The 17,178-nt window shown below is 49.4% G+C and overlaps 1 protein-coding gene across 1 annotated transcript; it reads right to left on the reverse strand.

Annotated features, from left to right (window-relative positions):
• Positions 1-1,984: 1,984 nt before the first annotated feature.
• LOC129123287 (lymphocyte antigen 6E-like) lies at positions 1,985-5,356 on the reverse strand. Its single transcript, XM_054637577.2, has 3 exons — positions 5,305-5,356; positions 3,106-3,225; positions 1,985-2,188 (listed from the first exon to the last, which is right to left on the reverse strand). Exons 1-3 carry the CDS (start codon positions 5,354-5,356, stop codon positions 2,031-2,033), a joined length of 330 nt encoding a protein of 109 aa, XP_054493552.1. The 3' UTR covers positions 1,985-2,030.
• Between the last annotated feature and the right edge of the window lie 11,822 nt (positions 5,357-17,178).

The following is a 17,178-nucleotide window of genomic DNA, read 5'->3' on the forward strand; positions in this document are numbered from 1 at the left end:
CTGTCCAACTGGGATTCCTCAGTGCTTTCAGAGAGTGGAAAAATTCTGGCACGCAGGAGAAGAACAACACAAATCCCTTTTTGTCATTGTTTTGTTTTGTTTTGTTTTGTTTTTGTGAGGAAATACTGTGTGATGAGTAAATTAGGAGTTTTGGGTTGAGGGTAAGGAGGGAGCTTGAATTGCTTTAGGGTGGGAAATAAAAATTCCCGAAGAGGGTTGGGAAGAGATCGTGCTGTAAATAAGAGGAAAAGGTTCCTTCACATGGTAGGAGAGGGTGAAGGGAAGCACAAATTGATTAATAAAAGAGAGACACACCCCTGAAAATTCCCTGTTCTGGAGGATTTGGAAAGAAATCCTCCAATCTGAGCAGCCCCAGGCTCCAGCCTGAGGCAGCCCTGCTCAGCACAGCTCAAAGCCCCTTTTGTCCCCGTTGTTTACCAGGCTTGGGTTGGAAGCACAACACAGACTGTCATCCCTTGGCTGAGCAATGTTTTGCAGATTTGGGAGCTTTGACTCGAGCTAAAGCATTCCCATGATTTTTCCAGTGTAAAATTCCTCCAAAAAGTGTTGTTTAGGAGAAAGGAGAGGCACTCAGAGCACATTTAGCAAAGAAAAACCTCTGTTGTCTTGTCGTTTATTTTTCCAGCCCCTTTTTCCCCTCGTTTCTCTGCAGTCTCTGGATACATCTCTATCAAATATTTGACCTCTCTGGAATCTCTGTTTTCCCTATAAACCTCCCCAAGTTTCCTCAGCAGCTCAACCCAAATGCTGCAAATGCTTTTCCTGAGGGGAAGCAAAGGAGGAGGCACCGATTCCTTCTCTCTGGTGCCCAGACCCCGAGGGAACAACTGGAGATGTGCCAGGGAAGGTTAGGGTGGATTTTAGGAAAAGGTTCTTCATCCAGAGGGGCTTTGAGCACTGGAACTCCCCAGGGAAGTGGTGCCAGCACCAAGCCTGACAGAGTTCCAGAAGTGCTTGGAAAAAGCTCTCAGGCACAGGCTGGGATTGTTGGGTTTGTCCTGTGCAGGACCAGGAATTGGACTTTGATGATCTTTGTGGATCCCTTCCAACTCAGGATATTCCATGATTACCCTGCTGTTGCTTTGGAGGATGGCCGAGGGAAAGGTGAATTCATGGATTGCTGGAAAACACAATTCCAAGCTGTAGGAACTGTGAATCCAGGGAGCTGCTGGCCCTGGGTGAGGCCGTGTGGCTCCAACAACAGCAAAGCAACGTGAAGGAAGGGATTCCCAAGGATGCTGGAAGTGGAGGTGGGGACAGATGTGCACATAAGAGAGGTTGTTATTTTTGCCCAGAAGTTTCCTCTCAGTAGCTCCAACTGCACCCAAAATAGGATAAAATTCCAGGAGAAACCCCTCTGGAGATGCAGGAAGTGCAGAAGGAGCATCTCCCTCCCAAAGCTGGAGAGCAGAGCATGACAAGAGAGATATTGAGGGGCTGGAGCATGTCCAGAGAAGGGAACTGAGCTGGGGGAGGACCTGGAGCACCAGGAGCAGCTGAGGGAGCTGGGAAAGGGGCTCAGCCTGGAGAAAAGGAGGCTCAGGGGTCCTTCTGACTCCCCAAAACTCCCTGATAGGAGGGGACAGCCAGGGCTAGGTCAGGCTCTGCTCCCAAGGAACAGGATGAGAGGAAAGGGCCTCAAGTTGCTCCAGGGAAGGTTCAGGCTGGACATCAGGAAGACTTTTTTCACAGAAAGGGTGGTCAGGCATTGGAAGGGGCTGCCCAGGGAGGTGGTGGAGCCCCTATCCCTGGAGGTGTCCCAGGAACTCCTGGATGTGGCACTCAGAGCTCTGGTGGGGATGCTGGAGCCACAGAGCTCAGGGATGAGAAGAAAGCGAGAAGAAGCTTGGGAGGCACCACAGGACAAGACAACGACCACAATACTTTATCTATTCCTCATGTTTGATGTCCAAACCCTCCTGGGGGAATCTGGCCAAGCTCTTCAGTCCTTCAGGGTCCATTTTCTCCCAGCAGGTGAAGAAGGACACGGAATGGGACTCCCTGGCACCTCATGGGCGAGCCAGCCGGGGCCCTGGGCATGCACTGAGGTTGCACAGGAAGCTCTGGCAGCAGTAGGAGGTGTAGGTGGCCAGGCCCAGGAGGAAGTTGTGGTGTGGGCAGGTGCTGGAGCACTTCTTGGTGATCCTCTTCCAAAGGGACAAAAAGCCTGGCCCAGAGAAGGGAGAGAGCGGGATTAGCAACGGGGTTTGTTGAGTGATCCTTGTGCAGGACGGAGTTGGGTTGATGAGTCCCACAGTCCCCCCACAGCCCCAGAGATCAGCATGAGACCCATCCTGGTCCCACCACAGCCCAGGAATTGTTGGTGGCCTCTTACACAAGGAATTCCATATCCATGCTGGGCATCCAGCACTTCCCAGCATGGATCCTCATATCAAGACTTTTTTAGGTGTACAATGACAATGCTCATTCCTGGATGTAAATCACATTTCAAGGCTTCTCTGCTTGAGGGAAGTAATTCTGTTTCCCTCTATATTTGGCTTGGATCAGAAATAGTGTGACCAGCAGGACCAGGGAAGTGATTTTTCCCCTTTCTTATCACTGGTGAGGCCATACCTCAAATCTTGGTATCAGTTTTTGGGCTCTCACAGCAACAAATTGAGGAGCTGGAGCATGTCCAGAGAAGGGAATGGAGCTGGGGAAGAGTCTGGAGCATCAGTAGTGGCTGAGGGAGCTGGGGGGGCTCAGCCTGGAGAAAAGGAGGCTCAGGGGGGACCTTTTCACTCTCCACAACTCCCTGAGGGTGCAGCCAGGTTGGGGTCAGGCTCTGCTCCCAGGCGACAGGGAATCAAGGTTCAAATTTATTTATTCTTTCTCTGAAGGATCCTCCTTCTTCTCTCAATGTCCCCTGATTTTCAGTGCATGAATAAAACAACAGCTGAAGAGGAAAATCTCTGTGTGTGATGGGGAGGAGAACTCCAAACCTTCAGCACCACCAGGCTGGGTTAGAAAGGCCTCCACCTCCAACTTGCGCTTCCCAACGACTCCTCAGCCCCTCACAAATCCAGCCCGGACCTCACATCCCATTCCTGAGTGCCCAGGAGGGGATCCAGAGCCAGCACCTACCGATTCCTACGGAGGCCACGTTGGTGACACAGTACTCGTCCTTGTCTGAGCACTTCTCGGCCTTCAGGCAGCTCCAGTTACTTTGCTCCCAGTTGCAGGTGTAGCAGTACAGGGAATTTGCTGTAGGAAGAGACACAATACAGGGATGAGGGAGATGGAATCATCCTGGCTTGTGATGAGGCCTGGAGGAGCAGGGCAGGGATTGTCCCTCTGATCTGGGCACTGCTGAGGCCACGCCTCAAATCCTGGGTCTAGTTTTGTCCCCTCATGACAAGAAAGACTTTGAGGGGCTGGAGTGTGTCCAGGGAAGCTGGGGAAGGGTCTGGAGCACCAGGAGCAGCTGAGGGAGCTGGGAAAGGGGCTCAGCCTGCAGAAAAGGAGGCTCAGGGGGAACCTCCTGGCTCTCCACAACTCCCTGACAGGAAGGCGCAGCCAGATGGGATCAGACTCTGCTCCCATGGAACAAGGGACAGGATGAGAGGAAAAGGCCTCAAACTACATTAGGTGGGACATCAGGAAGAATTTCTTCATGGAAAGGGTGGTCAGGCATTGGAAGGGGCTGCCCAGGGAGGTGGTGGAGTCCCCATCCCTGGAGGTGTCCAAGGAATGCCTGGACATGGCACTCAAGAGTGGTGATCAAAGGTTGGACTTGAGGATCTTGGAGGTGTTTTCTAACCTAAATGATTCTGGGATTCTGTGAAATGCCAGCAAAAATCATCCCCTACTTTTCGTGGAATCCCAAATACACAAGGTGCAGGTCTGATAAAAGCCACGGGGCTGAAAGACCCAATCCACTCTTCCAATGTCACACCCAGCCTGGCCTTGGACACTTCCAGGGATGGGGCAGCCACAGCTTCTCTGGGCAACCTGTGCCAAGGCCTCACCACCCTCACAGGGAAGAATTGTTTCCATATATCCAACCTAAAATTCCTCTCCTTTGATTTGACAGGCCAAGGGCACCAAGTTTGGTGTGATGCTTGGAGCAGAGAAGGGCAGGGACTCCTGGAGGAGTTTCCAAGGATGTCCCAAGGCCTGGGGTCACTTTTTCTACTTCCTGGGGACTATTAAACTGCAGCCTAATTAGGCAGAAAGCACTGGCAGATGAAGAGTGTTAACTGGGACCTCCACAGCTTAGAAAAGCCAGGCTCCCATGCCTTTGTCTTTGGGTGGGACATTAATGCCCCTAAAAAGAAATCCAGAACCTGGATTAAAGGACAGACAAGAAGAGGAGAAGCATTTTTTACTCTTTGCTGTGAGAATTCAGCCCGAAAACACACGCAGTGAATGCTGAATTTTTACTGCCTGGATAATCCAACGTGGATTAGGCCAGGCTTCATTTTGGCACTGAGGACAACCCCCCTGTCTCCCAGGCCTTGTTAACACTTGGAAATCTGTCAGGATCACTGTTCTGGTGAGTGAACAAAGCTAAATAGCAGAAAGGTATTCTTAGGCCACAATGAGCCAGAAATAACTATTCCAAGGAATTCTTTTTCTGCACCAGACGTGTGGCACAATTCCAAGCACTGGCAAAGCCTGTCCTGCTCTCCAAAATGAGGAAAAGGTTTATTCTCTCTGCTCTATGGAGGATATAGGATCATATTCCTTAAAGAAGGCTCTGATTTAATTTACCATCTCTCCATGAAATAAAATGCACCATCTACAACACAAATACTATGCAGATACCCACCACCATTAACCCATTCAGCCCACATCCCAACTTCTCCCTAATTCCCCAATTTTGTCCCAAAATCTCTGAAGTCAGCAAGCTGTGGGCTCTTGGAGATGGGTATAAACAGCTGCACAGGGCCAGATGTTGGAGGTGTGGTCCTCGTGGACCAGGAACACAGAGTATTGTGCTGTCTTCATCAAGATTTAGGAATAACCACAGCCTTGCACCACCCCGACAGGAGAACACCCTGGAAATTCTCTCAAAGGCAGACCAAGTGGGAACTGCCTCCTTTTTTCTGTCTTGTTTCCATAAAAATCCAGCAGGACAGGGAAATTTCCAACCAAAAAAATTAAACTTTTCACGCACCCAGACTGAGATTCTAGATAAAAAAACCCCAAAACGAGCACTGCGTCCTTCACCTGCACCATTCCAAGAGCTGAGGAGCTCTCTTCCATGATTTCTCTCCCTGGATATGAGGCATTCCTACCTTTAAAACACTCAGCTATACTTTATCTAGGAGCAAACCTCACCTTGAGCTGCAAATAGGACCAAAGCCAGCACCGCAAGGAGGGAGAACTTCATCTTCTCCCGGTCGTCTCCGCAGCCCAGGAAAAACACCCTCACCTGGGGACAGGATATAAATCTTCCCTGCCTTTGGACGGGGTGATGAGGAAGCCAACGATTTGGAAAGAGTGGGCAGGGATCATGGATTAGATGAGAGGCCAGGAATGCTCGTGGGTTGTTTTCTCACCTCGGCATTGCCTTCAGGCTGGGCTGGTGATTCCAGGGAGCAGTGAAAGCACTCTGGGAATTCACACCATTTATTGGGATTAATCCTTTAATTCATCTCTGGTCAGGCCTGCTGTGCTGTTGATGTCTGGGCAGGGGTTTTGTTCTGATCATCGCATCTGTGGCCAGGTTATTTCCTTTTCTCCAAGGAAAATGGGAACAAGTGGCATAAATTAATGGAATTGTCTGTGTGGATTTTGCCAAGTCCGTTTCCACAGTTAGACCTGGAGAACTCCCAACATCTACAGGCAGGGTAAACCAAGCGGGATATTCATGGGGACAGGAAATGCATCACTTGGTTACCTACAAAGTCTTAAATCATAAAATCATCAAATGGTTTGGGTTGGAATGACTTTAAAGACCATCTCATTCCAACCCTCTGCCAAGGACAGGGGACACCTTGCAGTGTGCCCATCCAACCTGGCTTTGAACACTTCCAGCAAGGGTTAAAAACATCTTTGTCCCCTCTTCCATGGAGCATCCAATTCAAAGTCCTGTTTATTACCAGTCAGACAAAAACATTCCCAGCCTTTACAATTTCTCAGCATGAAAGGGGTGGAGCTGGAGCTGATAACTTCATCCCTTCTGGGGCTTCCATCTGACTGCCTGTCCCACTTGTTCTTCCAAGGAAAGAGTTATCAGGATGTTTAGTGCTGGACATCAGCTGACACCTCCATGAATCACCAAGCCACCAAGGAGCAGAGAGGGTGAAGCAGGAGGAGCCCCTTGGAGTGAAGCCACTTGGGCCATCAGGTGTCTGCTTATCCCTTCCTTCTCCAGCCTGCAGGGAAGGAGAGCAGAGACTGACACAGCCTGGGATTTAGGAGATGGAAAAGCAGAAGAGGCAGAGGATCCAAAAACACATGGAGGAAAGATGGGTGAGGCGAGGGTTAAAATGATTGGGGGTCAACATGATTTTCTTGGCGATAAGGAGCCAGGTGAGATGAGCAAAATTCCCTGAAACAGAGGAGATGCTCATCCAAGACATTCAGAACATCCATCACTGGATCAATCACTGACCACAGTGAAGGCATGGCCAGAGGACATTCAAAGAGACACCAAAACCCACCACATCTTCCTTTTCAAGGAAACAAAAGCTGGGGGAAATCTTGCAGAGAGCTTTTTTTGCTCGATTCACAGATATTTTGGAGGTTTCTCACACACCACCGGCTCTGCTGACGTAAAACTGGATCAACAGGATGGGGAAGTCATCCCTGATAACCCCAGGAGCACCGGCCAATCCTCTCCCATGGATCTACACCTGGGCGTGGAGAGGATAAACCACATCTCTTGCCCAAGAGATGAAGCCATGCCAGGCTCGGGGACTGCGTGCCCCAGGAATGCCGCAGGGAGGAGGTGTGTCCGTGCTGCCAGGTGTCACAAGGCAGTGACCAAAGAGCAGGACCTGTTCCAGGGAATAAGGATTGGCCAGCCTGATTCATCGTGGCATCAGGGGTGACTCTTTGGGGGAGTCTGGAAGTCAGCCTGGGAAGCCAAGGCTCAGCGTTCTGCAGCAGTGGGAGCACCCTGGAAAAACTCTGTCCTTTTGTTTTCACCAGTTCTGGCTGGTTTTTGAGGGGAAAAATGGAAAAACAATTGTGTTACTCTTCAGTATGGTTGGGATTGTGGACTCTCCACCCCTAGAAATGTTCAAAGCCAGGTTGGACAGGGCTTGGAGCAACCTGGAATAGTGGAAATTGTCCCTGCCCATGGCAGGGTGTTGAAACAAGAGGATCCTTGAGGTCCCTTTTAACCCAAACCATTCCATGATTAACAACGTTTATTCCCTCAGTTCCAAGGACCGATGACACAAATAATCTCCTGCCTGACACAGATCCAGAGAGAAATCACCAAATCCAGATTAAAATCTGCTCCCCGCTGACAGCCAGAAGAGGATCTCCAATGCCATGGGAAGTGGTCCACCACAGCTCCACTGGCAGGAGTGGCTTGAGGGACAAGTGGGGTGATGGACAAAAGTGCACGATGGGTCAATTCCCATTTTGGGGGTTGCCAGTGGCCCACTGAACCAGATTTTTGGGAAGTTACCATCCCAGCCTTGGGGATGTGTGATGCAGGTGTGAGGTGTGGCACTGCCATGGCTGGCATTTCCTCAGGATGGTGGTGTCACCCTGGATGGCCAGCACATGGAAGCAGCATGACTGGAGCATGGAAGGCTTGGCTGGGTCAGGGCAAAGATCTGGAAAAAAGGTGTCCCAGTATCCACAGGCTACAACTGTGGCAATAAATTTGACTTTTCCAGGACCATTTCCAGCACAGAGGCCAAGAGGTGGATATCAGTTTCTTGGGAATAATCCTTCCTTTGTGCCACCTCCTCTGTTTTATTCCAGGTATTCCATGGAGTAATGATGGTTGATCCATCCTAGAACCTTGCCAGGGAATGTGCCAACAATTAAACCAACTAATTAAATGCTGTGGATGATGTTCCAGACCAGGGATGTTCCTAGCAACTGTTTATTTCCCTAGCTTAGGTTCATCCTTGGAGATCAGGCCCTTGCAGGCATTTGAATCACATCCTTCAGGATGAGAACTTGATCCTGGATTTTACTCTTGGCTCTGGAACACTGCACTATATGCCTGTGTTGGAGCCATGGGAATGTGGCTTTGTTTGCCTGACTTCTGGAATGTTCTGGCTGTTGAATCCTCCTGGATGCAGAACAGAGATTGGAAGTCAAGGAAGAGGGATCTGCTCATTTTTTGGGAGCCTTATACCGGGTTCTTCAAAAAAATTGGCCTCGGAAAAGTATCTACATAGGAAACACAGTAATGAGGAAGGACAGAAACATCATGGGACCTTTTCCTGTTATATGTCCTGAAGTTTTTACCCACTCAGCTCCCCTGTGGTCAGAGGGTGACACACCTGCCTCATCCCTTCTCAGGTGGATTCCCAGATAATTCCATCTATCCCTCTGTTTTGCCATTCCCCACCCAGTCCTAGCGAATCAGAGGATGCAGGATGGATTTAATTCTCAGCTCCAGGGATATTCCAGCCCTAAATAAAACCCACTGAAGCAATTGCAGAGTCTTGCTCCTCATCCTTCATTTTTTTGTGAAGGTTTTTGAGGGAGGAAGTGGCCAAATATGGCTCCACTTTTTGCCAGGAATTACAGCATTTTGAAGGACATGTGGCCCTGGGAGAAGAGGAATTCTATGTGTTGAGCACCTCCTGGATGAATGAGAGCTCCAGCTCTTCCTTCCTTGACCCAACAACAGTGAAAAAGATTTTCCCTCCCTCTTTCTTCCATCCCTTCTCCACAGGGATTTCCCTGTGCTGATCCTGCAGGGCTCATTCTTTGCATCCTGCCTGGTTGTGACCTTGTCAAAATCAGGACACCAAGGTGAGCTGCCACCACCATGCCCCTGACACAGACCTGGCCTCACCTCAGACCCTCACAGGTGCTCAGATCCCAGGGAAACCAAGAGAAGCTTGGAGTTCATCCCACACAGGCTTAAGTTCTTTGCACGTCAAATCACGGAAGGATTTGATCCTTGTGGCTGCTCCTGCCAATCCTCCAGACTTTTCCCCATTCCTGGATGCTCTCCATGCCTATTTCCATGGGGAAGAGACACTCAGAATCCTGAAACTCAGGATCCTGTCTCCATATCTATTGATCAGGAAGCAAGCATGGGCAGCCCAGGGCTGGGATATCACCAAGGTGCTGAAATCCTGAGACTTTGCCCTTTGGCTTCCTCTCTTCCAAACAGGGCAGGGAAACGGTGCCCCGGGGCCATCCCAAATCCCTGGTTATGGATATTACCTGGTTTTATGGTGTCTCTGGGGTTCCTCTATTGCCCAAATCCCAGTTGGATCTGGATTAGGTCACAAAAAGGATTATACCTGGGGATTAGTGGGGGGATCCAACAGCCCTTCGAGCTTCCTTGGGGCTGGAATCACTGCAGAAGAGCTGTCATGGAATCCATACCAATAATACATGGAAAATCCATACACAATTCCAAGGGCTGTCGAACAGCTGTCCACAGTTTTTAACTGTTAATGTGTTCCTCAGCATGGCTTGGACCTGACCAATTAGGACCATCCCTGAAAATCTCAAATCCAAAATCCCAGACCTTCTCCAGAGAGGACATAGGAACAGTACCACTGGAGCTATAAATCCATTATTTTTCAAGACTTTTTTCCCACAAACCTCCTGAAATTTCCATCTGGCTGAGACACGCAGAGAGCTGGAGCTGTGCTGATCTGGATTGCATCTTCCTCCTACTCACTTCCATTTGTTTTATTCCCTGTGTAATTCCATGAACAACCTGTTCCCAGCCCTGCTATGAGTCAGCTCTCTGTAAAAAGAGAATAAACAATAAACATCTTGGAATTGTTGTTTTTTTTTTTAATGGTAGATGTAGAGGGAATGTTTATATGAGATATTGGGAAAAAATTCTTCCCTGTGAGGGTGGTGAGGCCCTGGCACAGGCTGTCCATATAAATCAGAATCCCTGGAAGTGTCCAAGGCCAGGTTGGATGGGGCTTGGAGCAAACTGGGAGAGGGGAAGGTGTCCCCACCCACAGAGGATGGAACAGGATGAGCTTTTCCAACCCAAACCATTCCATTATTCTGAGGAATCAGGATGGGACAAGAAGCTTCCAGGGGCACTTCAAGACTGTAGGCCAAGTTTTTCTGGGAGCTGTGACAGCAAGGAGAAGGAAAACCAACCTCCAGCCCAGCTCTTAATATATCCCTCTGTATTGACTTCCTAAATACCCCAGGATGGGGATTCCTGGATTTCCGTGGTGCTGCATCCAGCCAGGAGAAACAACTCTGTGAGGACCAGGACCCCAATTTTGACTGTCCAGTTGGGGTCAATCCTGGAGCCTTGGGAAGGGCTTGTTCTCACTGTGGCCAGGTGGATTTCTCTCCTGTGACTCCACAGAACATCCTAACGTGGAAATGCATCTCAAGGATCATCCAAGTGCTGCCCACTCCAGGAAAATAAAGACTAATCCTATGCAGAACTACAGGGGGAAAATCTGGATTGAGACTTTTCCATGAATGTTAATTCCTGTTTTGAAGACAACTCATAGAATCATGGAATGGTTTATGTTGTTGAAGATCATCTCAGTCCAGCCCCCTGCCATGGACAAGGACACCTTCCACTGTCCCAGGTTACTCAGATCCTCATCCAGCCTGGCCTTGGACACTTCCAGGGATGGGGCAGCCACAGCTTCTCTGGGCAACCAGAGTTGCCAGGGCCTCACCCCATCCCATCATTCCATACATGCCCTTCTCTCTCATCCCACATTTCCCCTCCTCCAGGCCTCCAAGCCAGCATTTCCCTATTCTGTGTCCTTGAATCAGAGGCACAAATCCTTCATCCTGCATTGAGTTATGGCTTGGTGCTGCTATTTATACAAATCTACAGCTGCTCCACGCAAAGCTAAACAAAAGCAGAGCCAATTAGCCAGAACCACTTGGTCAATTAGGAAAATTGCTCTTCCCACTCAGCCAAGATTTAAAAAATTTAAAAAAAAAAAAAAAAAAAAAAAGCTGCAGGCAGGTCAAGACAAACTCAGCCCAAGCAAATCTAAGAAGCCTCAATCCAGAGGCTTTACAAACTCAAAGCCGGGGACCTGGTAGTGAAATCAGGGAATGATTTGTGTGGAAAGGGCTTTAAAGATCATCCAGTTTCACCCCTGCCATGGGCAGGGACACCTTCCACTATCCCAGGGTGCTCAAATTCCCATCCAACCTGGCCTTGGACGCTTCCAGGGATGGGGCAGCCACAGCTTCTCTGGGAGTTCCATTCCAGCCCCTCACCACCCACACACCCAAGAATTCCTTCCCAATATCCCATCTATCCCTGCCCTCTGGCAGTGGGAAGCCATTCCCTGTGTCCTGTCCCTCCATCCCTTTTCCCAAGTCCCTCTCCAGCTCTCCTGGAGCCCCTTCAGGCACTGGAAGGAGCTCTGAGGTGTCCCTGGATCATTCTTTTCTCCAGGCTGGACATTCCCAGCTCTCCCAGCCTGGTTCCAGCCTTTGGAACATCTCCAGGGCCTCCCCTGGCCTTGCTCCAGCAGCTCCACATCCTTCTGATCCCAGATCTGGATACTGTGCTCCAGGTGGATCTCACCTGAGTGGGGCAGAGGAGTATCCATAGAAAATACCGAATTAAAGGGATAATGAGCAACCATGTCTTGGACTCTAAAGAGAAAGACCTGGCTTGAACAATTCTCTGTTCTATTTCTGGAATTTTTTCTCCTGCTTTTGTCATTTTTGTGGTGTTATTTTAATTTTCCCAGCACATGGGAGTACCCTGCGAGGATAACCCAGCACAGCCCCTTGGAGGAGCTGTGTCAAATGTGAGAACATAGAGGAAAATCAAACAAATAAAATAAATAAAAAATACATAAAGGGCTTTTTTTAATCACAAAAGGGAGTCAGGGGTTATGCAGCCTCAGTTCAGCCAGGTTTTTGCTGAAAGGCCCACACTCCAAAGCCTGCCCAAGTGGCAGGAGGAAAAAATTGAATGAAATTATGGCTGTAGCCATCCAGTGGAGGGTCCCACAGGCAAAGGAAGAGAAGCCAAATTCTAAAAAAAGGGATTGTGCCGAGTTCCTGGGCTCGGAAGAGGAGCCAGACCTTCTAGGTCCAGTTCATCTCCCCTCACCACCTTCAACTCCCAGCTCCAGCGGCATCAGAATCTGCTTTGAGGATATTTGAGTTCATTCCATGCCTGTTTTTGTCAGAAATCCAGTATTGGATCCAGGGATGCTCAGGAGAGGGGTGGAAATGGAGATTTAAGCCTTCCAGGTGTTCCCTCCAACAGAAGTGCTGCTTCCTGCACCAGGAATGAACTGTGGGAAAGTCAGAATCCGTTTCTGCCTGGGGAACAGCCCAGACTGGAACAGGAGCCCCAATTAAAGCTGGTTGAGTTAATTGCCATCCCATTCTCCTCCACTTTGGCAAATCCAGCCTTCGGAAGTAGAAAATCCCAACAAAACCTTGAGAAAGAGATGGAAGAGATTCCACAGGATGAGCTCACTCAACTCCAAGTGACCCTGGGGAAGGGGTTGGAGACTTCCTTGTTGTCCCATCCTGCCAGGAAGATCTGTCTGCCCTGTTTCCAAGAGGAGGGGCAGCCTGGATGCCACCCACCCACCTGGAAACTCGGCATTTTTTGGGAACTAATCAGCTGTCTGCCTCCTGCAACACAGGGCGATCCCAGGGAACCTCCGGAAGTTCCTACAGTCTGGAGAGACATCACGTCACTTGGAAGAGGCACTTTTTACACTAGGAGGGGGGAAAATGGCTTCCCACTCCCACAGGGCACGGTCAGATGGGATACTGGAAAAGAATTCATCCCTGTGAAGGTGGTGAGGCCCTGGAATGGAATTCCCGGAGAAGATGTGGCTGCCCCCATCCTTGGAAGTATTGGATGGGGCTTGGAGCAAGCCCCTTCATGGCAGGGGGATGGAATTCCGTGATTTTAAAGGTCCTTTCCAACACAAACCAATCCATGATTCCACAATCCCTCTTCCTTCCAGGCTCATGGCAGCAGAAGGAATTTAGGAGCCTCCCTGCAGCTGGGAGAGCCTTTATCCCAAAGTTTATTCCTGAGCCAAGCCAATCAAATCATAATTGTAGCTTAATCCTAGCTTGGATTAAGAATATTAACGAAGTAATTTATTGGGATTTCTCCTGCCCCAGCCTGTAATGGCTCAGGAATAAAGTCTGGAGAAGCCAATCTCAGAGCTTGGGACAACTCAGCTGACCTTTTCCTGATTCTTTATTTTGTTTTGAGTAACAGAGGTGTCCACTGGCCAAAAACAGGGATAGGAAGAGCCAGGCTGGATGTTATCCACTCATTCCTAGTGGGAGACCCCGGATGTGCAGCCACCCTCACCCCGCAGCCAGCGTCAGCTCTTTCAAGGGGTAAAAACCTGAGATCCTGCAGTTTCAATCCTTCCTTGGAAGCCTTTCCTCTTCTCTTTATTACCCAGTCCTTCAATTTAACCCAGGGATACAATTTCTCCCAGGCTGCTTTCCTCGCAGCCACTTTCCTTGGCATCAGCGCTTCCCAACACGTGGCCTGGGATAATGGCTCTGCAATTCGGGCTGATTTTCCATCCATCTGAGCCTCGCTGAGTGTGAAGGGACAGAAATCCAGGGAGCTCTTTCAGCACATGTTTTATTTATGCCAAACCACAGCCACGCTCTCTTGTCTCCCACTAAAAAAAGGTTGGAAAAGGAAACGTCTCCATTCACTGAGCTCAGAGACAGCGTCTGAATCACAGCAGCCACAGCCCCAAATGTCCTTCCCTTTCCTCTCAAACTGACAAAACATTCCCTTCAAAGTTTCTGTTCTGTATTTCCCTTTTTTTTTCCTCCTCATTTTTGCAACATCAGACCTCACGGGGAGAAGGGCAGGGAGGAAAAACCCTCTGGAAATCCTTCACCTTTTTCTTCCTCAAAACCTCACCGGGGTTTCCCATCTTTTATGAGTCTGGCAGGCTTCAGGTGGGTGGTTTTCCCTTCATCCCATCACTCCAGGGACTGCAGCAGCAGAGCAGCAACTGCTCCATCACCTCCCCTCCCCTCTCAGCACTAATTAAGATAAATCAGCCGAAATTCCTCTTCTCCTCAAGTCTGAAGGCCTCATCATTAGGCAGATGAGAGAGCAGCCAAGCAGAGCTGATGAGTTCCCTTCCCCAATGTGGCTGAGTCACCATTCCTGGAGGGATGTAAAAGACATGGAAATGTGGCACTCGGGGCACATTGTCTTGTGGTGAACACAGCAATTAAACGGCTGCACTTGATGAACTTAAAGGGCTTTTCCAACCTAAAGGATTCCATGATTTAGATCACCTGATGGGCCAGGGGAGGCGGGGGGAGCCCTGCCAACCTGAAGCAATGGAATGTGGCTCTGGAAAACGGGGCTGATGAGGCTTTTTCATCCGTGAGGACCAATAATCAGTTGGACACGGAGCAAGATTCTGACTCATCCCTCTGAGAGAGACGTGGGAAGGCCCGTGATGTGCACAGCTCTGGCCAATGGATTTACGTTCCCGAATCTCCAGGATGCTGATACAGAAGCAAGGAGCAAGGATGGATCCCACTGGAGCTTCCAGCTGCTCAAACAGCTTCTGTGGGAAGAGGAATTGCTTGTAGAGCCATCCTCAGAGCGGGGCCACCAGAGGTGAAGCACTAAATCCAGTTTTGGGATCATCAGCACAAGGATGTGGAGCTGCTGGAAAAAGGTCCAGAGGAGGCCACAAAGATGCTCCAAGGGATGGAGCCAGGCTGGGAGAGCTGGGAATGTCCAGCCTGGAGAAGGCTCCAGGGAGACCTCAGAGCCCCTTCCAGTGCCAGAAGGGACTTCAGGAGAGCTGGACAGGGATCTGGGACAAGGGATGGAGGGACAGGACACAGGGAATGGCTTCCCACTGGCAGAGGGCAGGGTTAGATGGGATATTGGGAAGGAATTCTTCCCTGTGAAGGTGGTGAGGCCCTGGCACAGGTTTCCCAGAGAAGCTGTGGCTGTTCCTGGATCCCTGGAAGTGTCCAAGGCCAGGTTGGACAGGGCTTGGAGCCTGAGTGGGTGGAATTCCATGATCTTTAAGGTCTCTTCCAAACCCTTCCATGATTCTTTGATTTTAAATACCAAGTCCCAGAATTTGGGGCTAAGTGATCCAGGAACAGGCTGAGGGGGGATGGAGTTGCTGCCTTTAACAGGGACAATTATGGAGCTGATGTCCAAGGATAATCTGGCTCTGGCTCTGCACAAAGGACAAGCAGCTGCTTCTAAAATGCATCAAGGGAAACTCCAACCAGACACAGGGAAGCAAAAGCTTTGCCAGGGCAGTGATTCATTTCCAAAACAGTGAGAGATGGCGGAGGAATCTCCCTCCACAGAAACATTGAAATTAAGTTTGAGAAAACACAGAACAACCCAGCCAGAGCTGACTCTCCTCTGAGCAGAAGGTCGAACTTGAGCCCTCCAGAGATCCTCCCAACCCTGGATTTCTGGGAAGAGTCTGGGCAGGGGCAGCAGATACCACAACAACATAAGAGGAACTTCTCATCACCTCCTCCCACCAGAAATTTATCTTCTCCAACAGCTCCTCTATCAACACTGCCCAGAGCCATCAGTGTAGGATATCCCCAAGCTGCAGGAAGGGTACAAACTTCCCAACCCTTACATGGTTTTTGGGGATTTTTTCATTTGTTTGGGGGTTTTTTGTTGGGTTTTTTTGTTATGTTTTTTCCTTTTTATTAAAGCTCCACTACATACCTAGAACAGCCCTAAGTTCCAGTACCAGCCTGAGCAGTCAACTCCATCCCTGGCAGATTTTGGGTGAGGTCTCCTCCCACCCACAGTGATAAAGAAGGCTTTTATGAAAAGCAAATTAGGAAACCAGAAATCACATGGGAAGGTGTCATTTCTGGTTTTGTCACAAACCACAACTTCCCTTTTTTAAATAGCAAGAGGAGGTCATCACAACGGAAAAATGCTAAACTTTTGACTTTGAATTTCACCAAATGCTGCCACAACCTTGGATCGCCAAACAAACACAGGTTTTCCTCTGCCTACAACATCACAGAAAGTTGGAAAAGACCTTTAGTATCATCAAGTCCAACCACCATGTTGTTCACCACTAAACCATATCCTCAAGTGGCATTTCCAGAGGTTTTTAATGAGCACTTCCAGGGATGGAGACTTCAGGAAAACATTGGAAAAACAGAGCTGAAACCACACCTGGAAGGGCCAAAGTGAGGAGGGGTCATCTGAGCACATCAGCAATGCCTGGAGCCACCAAATAACCCCAAATTATTGGGGTGGGAGAGGGATCTTGCTCTCTGGGACAGGAGCATGATCCTGCTCCACAGGGTTCTGAGCAGTCGGAAAAGCTCCTGGGCATTAGGCCATGGGAATGGTCTATGGAATATTGCCAGAAACACTTGGAGGACTCCAGGAAAAACAGGGTGAGGATGGACAGGACCATTTGGGACAGCAACAGCTCAGCCTTTCTGGAATTATTCCTTTATTTTATAGAATTCCAGAATGGTTGGGATTGACAGGAACCTTAAAAGCTCCTACCATGGGCAGGGACACCTATCCAAGGTTGTTCCAAGCCACATCCAACATGGCTTTCTACCCTTCCAGGGATGGAACACCCAGAACCACACATGGAATGAGTTGTAAAAAGCCTCCAGTCATGGATACTCAGAAAAAAAAAAAAATCACTCCTGCTTTTAATGAGAATGCATTCCAAGACCTCCATTTACAACCAAAACAGCAACAATTTCAACACGAGAATGAGTGGAAACAAACACATGGGAAGCACCAGGAGCTCTGGAATACACAGCCCTGGATATCAGCCCTGAGGTGCAAGAAGGTTTTGCTGCCAATGCAACAGTTTGTTCACACCTGGGATTCACTGGGATGTGGGAATTCTGCCAGGAATGTGCTGATACTGCCTTTTTTGGGATGTGGAAAGCAGCCCATTAAGCAGCAAACACAACCAGTTTATGCTGTTGATCCCTGCCTCCTCCATTCCCAGCTGGAGTGGGAAGGATGATGCCAAAGGCATCATCCCAACACAGGAGCAGCTCCAGGAATATTGGTCCCACTCCCCACCACACATC

The sequence above is a fragment of the Agelaius phoeniceus genome, chromosome 1 (assembly GCF_051311805.1).
Source record: "Agelaius phoeniceus isolate bAgePho1 chromosome 1, bAgePho1.hap1, whole genome shotgun sequence".
Classification (NCBI taxonomy): domain Eukaryota; kingdom Metazoa; phylum Chordata; class Aves; order Passeriformes; family Icteridae; genus Agelaius; species Agelaius phoeniceus.

What these genes read in the sequence shown, in the direction of transcription:
- LOC129123287 (XM_054637577.2), bottom strand. Translation starts at nt 5,356, where the DNA reads ATGAAGTTCTCCCTCCTTGCGGTGCTGGCTTTGGTCCTATTTGCAGCT. An exon ending in GGTCCTATTTGCAGCTCAAG is followed by an intron (nt 3,226 to 5,304) that starts GTGAGGTTTGCT and finishes CTCTTCCTACAG; the next exon opens with CAAATTCCCTGTACTGCTAC. An exon ending in CGTGGCCTCCGTAGGAATCG is followed by an intron (nt 2,189 to 3,105) that starts GTAGGTGCTGGC and finishes TCTCTGGGCCAG; the next exon opens with GCTTTTTGTCCCTTTGGAAG.